Here is a 9366-nt window from a genome sequence, read left to right on the forward strand (position 1 = left end):
CCCTACCAGGTACACACACAGCCTGTTATACCTGCTGTGTCCACACCTCCACCCTACCAGGTACACACACAGGCTGTTATACCTGCTGTGTCCACACCTCCACCCTACCAGGTACACACACAGGCTGTTATACCTGCTGTGTCCACACCTCCACCCTACCAGGTACACACACAGTGAAACATGAAATTAATGTAATCTGAAAGTTGAATAGTATCCACTAACTCTCTCTCTCCCTCCCTCTCTCCTCCTCCCTTTCTCTCTCTCCCTCCCTCTCTCCTCCTCCCTTTCTCTCTCTCTCCCTCCCTCCCTCCCTCCCTCCCTCCCTCCCTCCCTCCCTCCCTCCCCCTCTCTCTCTCTCTCTCCCCCTCTCTTTCTCTCTCTCTCCCTCCCTCTCTCCTCCTCCCTTTCTCTCTCCCTCCCTCCCTCTCTCTCCCTCCCTCTCTCTCTCCCTCCCTCCCCCCCTCTCCCTCCCTCCCTCTCTCTCTCTCTCTCCCTCCCTCTCTCCTCCTCCCTCCCTCCCCCTCAGGGTCGTCCCATCACACCCGTGTATACCATGACCCACAACATGCAGCGTATCCCCACGGCCGGCGGTCTGTACGGAGCAGGCTATATGCCCATCACCAACTACAACACAGCTGCCCTTGCAGCCCTGCAGAAGAACGCAGCCGTGGCAGCTGCAGCCTACGGAGGGTACGCGGGTTACGCCATGCCCCAGGCCTTCCCTGCCGCTGCGTTTCAGATGCCCATCCACGACGTCTACCAGACCTACTAACAGATACCAGACCTACTAACAGATACCAGATCTACTGACAGATACCAGACCTACTGACAGATACCAGACCTACTAACAGATACCAGACCTACTAACAGATACCAGACCTACTAACAGATACCAGACCTACTAACAGATACCAGATCTACTGACAACAGATACCAGACCTACTGACAGATACCAGATCTACTGACAACAGACACCAGACCTACTAACAGATACCAGATCTACTAACAGATACCAGACCTACTAACAGATACCAGACCTACTAACAGATACCAGACCTACTAACAGATACCAGACCTACTAACAGATACCAGATCTACTGACAGATACCAGACCTACTGACAGATACCAGACCTACTAACAGATACCAGACCTACTGACAACAGATACCAGACCTACTGACAGATACCAGATCTACTGACAGATACCAGACCGACAACAGATACCAGACCTACTAACAGATACCAGACCTACTAACAGATACCAGACCTACTGACAACAGATACCAGACCTACTGACAACAGATACCAGACCTACTGACAACAGATACCAGACCTACTAACAGATACCAGACCTACTAACAGATACCAGATCTACTGACAGATACCAGACCTACTGACAGATACCAGACCTACTAACAGATACCAGACCTACTAACAGATACCAGACCTACTGACAACAGATACCAGACCTACTGACAACAGATACCAGACCTACCGACAACAGTTCATCAGATACCAGCTGTCTGGTCCACAACGCCTGTTCAACCACCACTCAACGTTCAAACAACTTGTGCGTCACGACGTCAAGGCAAGAACTACAGACGACATATAGAGGACCTCATCGCCACCTCCCTCCCCCCGTTTCAAATAACGAACCGTCAACTCGATGTTTTAAACAGCAACATCTACGCAACGTCCACAAATGTCAAAAAAACAAAGCTAAAAATTGACCTGTTGACACAAACTCTACTCAACGTCGGTTCTTCAACATTAACCCAACATCTAGGCTACGTTACGACGTGATGGCCAAAAAACTTCAACGTTTTAACAACTTCTATGCAACGTCCCGCTGGCTTCTTTCAGCCAGGTTCATAGTGGTCCTAATAAACACTGGACCAGACTTTCCCACAACGTTCACACAACGTTCACACAACATACGCTATGTATAGAATAGAGCCTATATCCCTCATATTCAAATGTGGAGAGTTCCTCTGCTTTGTTTCATTGTTCCCCTCTAAACAGGGACTGATTTAGACCTGGGACACCAGGCGGGTACCATTAATGACCAGGGCCTGATTTAGACCTGGGACACCAGGCGGGTACCATTAATGACCAGGGCCTGATTTAGACCTGGGACACCAGGCGGGTACCATTAATGACCAGGGCCTGATTTAGACCTGGGACACCAGGCGGGTACCATTAATGACCAGGGCCTGATTTAGACCTGGGACACCAGGCGGGTACCATTAATGACCAGGGCCTGATTTAGACCTGGGACACCAGGCGGGTAGCATTAATGACCAGGGCCTGATTTAGACCTGGGACACCAGGCGGGTAGCATTAATGACCAGGGCCTGATTTAGACCTGGGACACCAGGCGGGTAGCATTAATGACCAGGGCCTGATTTAGACCTGGGACACCAGGTGGGTAGCATTAATGACCAGGGCCTGATTTAGACCTGGGACACCAGGTGGGTAGCATTAATGACCAGGGCCTGATTTAGACCTGGGACACCAGGCGGGTAGCATTAATGACCAGGGCCTGATTTAGACCTGGGACACCAGGTGGGTACCATTAATGACCAGGTAGAGAAGAACAACAGCAGTAGTCCTAGTAGGGTAACGTTTGAATCCCCAGGGTCTATAACCATCCTCTCCCATCAGAACTATTGATGTATAACAGACTGTGTTGAAGGAAACGTATAAAGGAGATCAGCCCTTCAACCAATGACCAGACCTTTAGCTTTTATGCTCAACACCCCCCCCCCCCCCACCATCACCTTCTATGACATCACTTCATCACCCTGACAACTGACCACCCTCCCCCACCACCTTCTATGACATCAGCCTGACAACTGACCCCACCCCCCCCATCCTCTCCTCCCTGTTGCCCGGGCAACAAGAACATTGAAGGTACACTGAAGTATTTCTGAAGAGGTGAAATCTATTTGAAATGTTTCTGTTGTTTGTTCTCTGAAATAGAAAAAGACAACATTTTACTTTTTTTTTTTTCAAACTTTAGGTAACGTTTAAACAACACAAATATAACTAAATAAATAAAAAAATAGAAGAAAAAAAAAATACGACAGAAACTACTGAAGACTTTTAGTTTTTTTTTGAATTTATTATTAAAAGAGTTTGTATTTTAAGTTGTTTTCATTAATCCATTTATGCTGTTAGCTGTTAGCTGTTAGCTTCATAGATGAGTTTGTATTTTAAGTTGTTTTCATTAATCCATCCATTAGCTGTTAGCTGTTAGCTGTTAGCTTCATAAATGTGTTTGCTTGTTGTTGGGTGTATCTGTTAGTTTTCAGATACTGTAATACTAAGTATCATTTAAAAACGTGTACTTTTTCTGGGTGTTTTTAGATGTGTTTGTTGTGCTTCTGTCCTGGAACGTGGTTGTCACTTCACTGTCTCCTTGCAGCAGACTAAGACTGAATTGTTTTATTTTATCATGTTGTTGTTGTGTACTTTATTCTAATTGTTTGTAATTGCTTGATTTTCACACGGTGAACAAATATGGACAAAGGCGTTTATTATTTTGTATTGCTCTGCTCGTACACTCTCCAGCGTTAGCATACGCTACGTACGCTAAGCTAACTGCTCTACTAGCATATGCTACGTACGCTAAGCTAACTGAACTGCTCTACTAGCATACGCTACGTACGCTAAGCTAACTGAAATGCTCTACTAGCATACGCTATGTACGCGAAGCTAACATTAAACACATTACTAGCATTCGCTAAGCTAACAAAAGTTCTGTTCGCATACACTAAGCTAACCGAAACACTCTACTAGCATACGCTAAGCTAACCCGAAACACTCTACTAGCATACGCTAAGCTAACCCGAAACACTCCACTAGCATATGCTAAGCTTACCCGAAACACCCTGTTAGCTTTATGCTAAGCTAGCAGCATCACACTCTGCTGAGCTTCAACCCACCGCAAAGCCTTTCTACTAGAGATCTAGAGATCTGTGTCTCTGGGTTCGACTATTGTGCCTCTCCACTAGCAGGTTTTGAGATCTCTGAGCTCAACTGCAGTGCCTTTTAGAGTGGAAATGTGTTTTAACTATCTACACTACGCTAGCATATCACAGGATACTACATGCCCAGTAGACTGCTTCATTCTCAGCGGTAGCTAGTGTGGTTGTTGGAACAGAGACTATGGCCAGGATTCAATCCCAAAACCGTGTTGTGGCCCGCTAGACGTTTAGCGGTCATTTCCTATTGAGCAGCGGCATCGTCGCCAAGCCGCGATCAGATTGAATCTCTGCCGATATCTCTCTGGGCTGGATCTCTTTGAGTTTCATACCAACCCGAACACAAACCTAGTATTCTCTCTCTCTCTCTCGCTCATTTCTAAAAAGGCAACAGATTTCCCGTAAAAGATATGAAGGGAGGAAGGTATTTTTATACATTCAGTGTTTTGCTGAGAGTCGTCGTGCGCGCTGAAGTCTAATTAGCATAATGCAAGGCCCCTCACTAATGAATCTGTCGATTCAAGTCACACGCTGAAATCTATATTGACGGGCTATAACTACAAACAACCGCGTCCACCTAACAAAAATCCTCGTCTGAGTTTGAATCGGCCTTCCTCATCTGAGGTGGAATCGACCTTCCTCATCTGAGGTGGAATCGGCCTTCCTTGTCTGAGGTGGAATCGATCATCCTCATTGAGGCGAACCGATCGTCCGCATCGAGGTGGAATCGGCCTTCCTCATCTGAGGTAGAATCGACCTTCCTCGTCTGAGGTGGAATCGACCTTCCTCATCTGAGGTGGAATCGACCTTCCTCATCTGAGGTGGAATCGACCTTCCTCGTCTGAGGTGGAATCGACCTTCCTCATCTGAGGTGGAATCGACTTTCCTCGTCTGAGGTGGAAGGTGACAGGGCAACAGCGGTGTTTGTCAGAGATCGTGAAACATCCCGAAAAAATTGGTCTCCTCACAAATGTTTCTGCAGCGTCCCTAACGATTCAGCCTCCAAACTAACACGACCCTCTCTATGGAGAGATGAGACTCACAAACACGAGCGTCACGTGACTCTTCTGAAGTCGGTACCGCCAATCTGTCTGTCTGTAGCGTCCGAACAGTTTGGGCTACAAGACTAGCATGATCCCAACCATGGAAAGGAGAGACTCTCACCAACCCGTACTTGTTAGCTGTTTTTGCTCCCGGTCGCCCACAAGCCCCACAAGCCCCACAAGCCCCACAAGCCCCACAAGCCCCACAAGCCTCGTCTTGAAGGCACCAGTTTAATTTAAAACCTTTACGGAGGTACTTTAGTGCCAAAATAGTTGATTATGGGTAAAAAAAAGAAACAACATTCCTGAGCTTTCTTACATCTCTCAGATAGAGGACCGACACTTCAAAACGTACAGTACTTCCTGTTGATGTATTGTTTTGGACTCTGCCATGTATGAATATGTTATTCAATGTGTTTCTACGGGATAATCACATTTTTTTATGTATATCTTTAGATATTTTTTATCCTTACAGGGGATCTTAAAATTAAAAATCTAATAGCTAAACGATCCATTGGTATGACCGTCTTAAAACAATTCCATATGTTAGCGTAGTAACCTGGCCAGATTGTACGATTCAGTTTAGTAGGAACAAACGCCCTTTTTTTTTAAAACAGCTTTGTGATGAGGAATATAATTCTATTGAAACTAACCTGCCAACTGGAACTAAGCCTCAGAAACACACACACACACACACACACACACACACACACACACACACACACACACACACACACACACACACACACACACACACACACACACACACACACACACACACACACACACACACACACACACACACACACACACACACACACACACACACACACACACACACACACACACACACACACACACAGGTTATTGCTTCCCCCTTTCAGTGCTCCCCTATAGCTGTAAATCCTGTCAGGCTGACTCGACCTGCTAGTAACTAACACACATCTCCCTCTAGATCCAACGTGAAAACAACGTCACACAAAAGCTGCTACACGGGTAATAGGCTGACAAAACTTTTGTTTGTTGGGAGAGAAGAAGAAGAGAGAGAGAGAGAGAACGTCAAACTAAATGTTGCTGTCCCAGTATCCCTCTCTATTCATCTCCACCTGTATGACAGACAGAGTTTGCCTGTCCATGTCTCTATTGAAGTCTTTTTGGGTTTATTTAGTATTTGTTTTTGTTTTTATTTGTAGTGGGGGTGTTAGTTGTGTTGATGTCCATGTCTCTATTGAAGTCTTTTGGGTTTATTTAGTATTATATTTAGGCAGTTGGGATTTAAATGGATTCAACAGTATTTTGGAATATCAGGCCCAACTGTCTCTCTCTCTCTCTCTGTCTCTCTCTCTCTCTGTCTCTCTCTCTCTCTCTCTCTCTCTCTCTCTCTCTCTCTCTCTCTCTCTCTCTCTCTCTCTCTCTCTCTCTCTCTCTCTCTCTCTCTCTCTCTCTCTCTCTCTCTCTCTCTCTGTCTGTCCTGTAAAGGGCCTCTCTCTCTCTCTCTCTCTCTCTCTCTCTCTCTCTCTCTCTCTCTCTCTCTCTCTCTGTCTGTCCTGTAAAGGGCCTCTCTCTCTCTCTCTCTCTCTCTTTTTCTCTGTTTCTCTCTGTCTGTCCTGTAAAGGGCCTCTCTCTCTCTCTGTCTCTCTCTCTCCCCCCTCTCTCTCTCTCTCTCTGACTGGCCTGTAAAGGATTTCTCTCTCTCAAGAAAACTGGAATTTCATTAAATACTGCTGAGTAACTTTTATTTTATTGTTTTACGATGACAAGAAGTTAGGATATATTTAATATATTCATTATGTGTTGTTGCGTATGACGTCAGAAGAAATTTTATAATATATTCCAAGAGTAAACATGGTTTCTTTCCTTTACATAGACCTAGTTTAGAGATCAAACCTAAATACATTTTAAAAAGTAGTTTATTTTTTCTTCAAAAAAAAACAACATATCCAATTAGTTTGAACATTTAAATTTGTGATGTAATTTAGTGTATTATGTTAACATATGTAATGTACAATTTGTTGTTTTTAGTGTTGGGTGTTGTGTTTAGTGGGAGGACAGAGATATCAGTCTGTTTAGTGTGGAGGTCTATGGAGCCATTCAGAATGAACAGAGCTGAGTGAAACTGACCCCCCCCTCACACCTCCCCACCCCCCCCCCCCACACCTCCCTCCCTCACACCCCTCTCTCACACCCCCCCCTCTTCCCAGACACCCCTCCCCTCCTCACACCCCCCCCTCCCTGACCCCCCCCTCCCTCCCTCCATCACCCCCTCCCTCCCTGATCCCACCTCCCTCTCTCACCCCCCCCCCCTCTTCACCCCCCCCCACCCTCTCACCCCCCCCCCCCCCCATCTTCACCCCCCCCCACCCTCTCCCCCCCCCCCCCCTCTTCCCCCCCCCCCCCCCCCCCCCCACCTGTATGTTTGAACAGCTGGCGTCTCCATCTCCAACAGAACAACAACGTGCCTCGTTAAAGACGTCATTAATAACTCCACTGTAAAACGTTTCTCAGCCTTATTGCCAAACCGTCCCTGTTTAGACCTGCGACGGCTTTCTGGTTGTTTTTCAGCTCGTTGTATTTATAGTGGTTAAATAAAGACTTTTCAATAATACAACATGGCGGTGTCTTCTTTACAGTTAATCTGGTCCTAGTCTAGATAATATGGTGTCTTCTTTACAGTTAATCTGGTCCTAGTCTAGATTATATGGTGTCTTCTTTACAGTTAATCTGGTCCTAGTCTAGATTATATGGTGTCTTCTTTACAGTAAATCTGATCCTAGTCTAGATTATATGGTGTCTTCTTTACAGTTAATCTGGTCCTAGTCTAGATTTTATGGTGTCTTCTTTACAGTTAATCTGGTCCTAGTCTAGATTATATGGTGTCTTCTTTACAGTTAATCTGGTCCTAGTCTAGATTATATGGTGTCTTCTTTACAGTTAATCTGGTCCTAGTCTAGATTATATGGTGTCTTCTTTACAGTTAATCTGGTCCTAGTCTAGATTATATGGTGTCTTCTTTACAGTTAATCTGGTCCTAGTCTAGATTATATGGTGTCTTCTTTACAGTTAATCTAGTCCACTGGTCCTAGTCTAGATAATATGGTGTCTTCTTTACAGTTAATCTGATCCTAGTCTAGATTATATGGTGTCTTCTTTACAGTAAATCTGATCCTAGTCTAGATAATATGGTGTCTTCTTTACAGTTAATCTGCTCCTAGTCTAGATAATATGGTGTCTTCTTTACAGTTAATCTGGTCCTAGTCTAGATAATATGGTGTCTTCTTTACAGTAAATCTGATCCTAGTCTAGATAATATGGTGTCTTCTTTACAGTTAATCTGATCCTAGTCTAGATAATATGGTGTCTTCTTTACAGTTAATCTGGTCCTAGTCTAGATAATATGGTGTCTTCTTTACAATTAATCTGGTCCTAGTCTAGATAATATGGTGTCTTCTTTACAGTTAATCTGATCCTAGTCTAGATAATATGGTGTCTTCTTTACAGTTAATCTGGTCCTAGTCTAGATAATATGGTGTCTTCTTTACAATTAATCTGGTCCTAGTCTAGATAATATGGTGTCTTCTTTACAATTAATCTGGTCCTAGTCTAGATAATATGGTGTCTTCTTTACAATTAATCTGGTCCTACACTAGATTATATGGTGTCTTCTCTACAGTTAATCTGGTCCTAGTCTAGATAATATGGTGTCTTCTTTACAGTTAATCTGGTCCTAGTCTAGATAATATGGTGTCTTCTTTACAGTTAATCTGCTCCTAGTCTAGATAATATGGTGTCTTCTTTACAGTTAATCTGGTCCTAGTCTAGATTATATGGTGTCTTCTTTACAGTTAATCTGGTCCTAGTCTAGATATTATGGTGTCTTCTTTACAGTTAATCTGCTCCTAGTCTAGATAATATGGTGTCTTCTTTACAGTTAATCTGGTCCTATTCTAGATAATATGGTGTCTTCTTTACAGTTAATCTGGTCCTAGTCTAGATAATATGGTGTCTTCTTTACAGTTAATCTGGTCCTAGTCTAGATAATATGGTGTCTTCTTTACAGTTAATCTGGTCCTAGTCTAGATCATATGGTGTCTTCTTTACAGTTAATCTGGTCCTAGTCTAGATAATATGGTGTCTTCTTTACAGTTAATCTAGTCCACTGGTCCTAGTCTAGATAATATTGTGTCTTCTTTACAGTTAATTTAGTCCACTGGTCCTAGTCTAGATAATATTGCGTCTTCTTTACAGTTAATCTAGTCCACTGGTCCTAGTCTAGATAATATGGCGTCTTCTTTACAGTTAATCTAGTCCACTGGTCCTAGTCTAGATAATATGGTGTC

General features: G+C 44.1%; 1 protein-coding gene across 7 annotated transcripts in view; it reads left to right on the top strand.

Moving 5' to 3' along the window:
- rbm47 (RNA binding motif protein 47) overlaps positions 1–3455 on the top strand; it is an 81836-nt gene extending 78381 nt beyond the window's left edge. For all 7 annotated transcript variants that reach the window (XM_071408492.1, XM_071408489.1, XM_071408488.1 and 4 more), the window contains one exon: positions 527–3455. In XM_071408492.1, coding sequence (XP_071264593.1) covers positions 527–772 — 246 coding nt within the window. In that variant the 3' untranslated portion in view covers positions 773–3455. The remainder of the gene's footprint in view (positions 1–526) is intronic.
- The last annotated feature ends 5911 nt before the right edge of the window (positions 3456–9366 follow it).

Source organism: Salvelinus alpinus, chromosome 6 (assembly GCF_045679555.1).
Source record: "Salvelinus alpinus chromosome 6, SLU_Salpinus.1, whole genome shotgun sequence".
Lineage (NCBI taxonomy): Eukaryota > Metazoa > Chordata > Actinopteri > Salmoniformes > Salmonidae > Salvelinus > Salvelinus alpinus.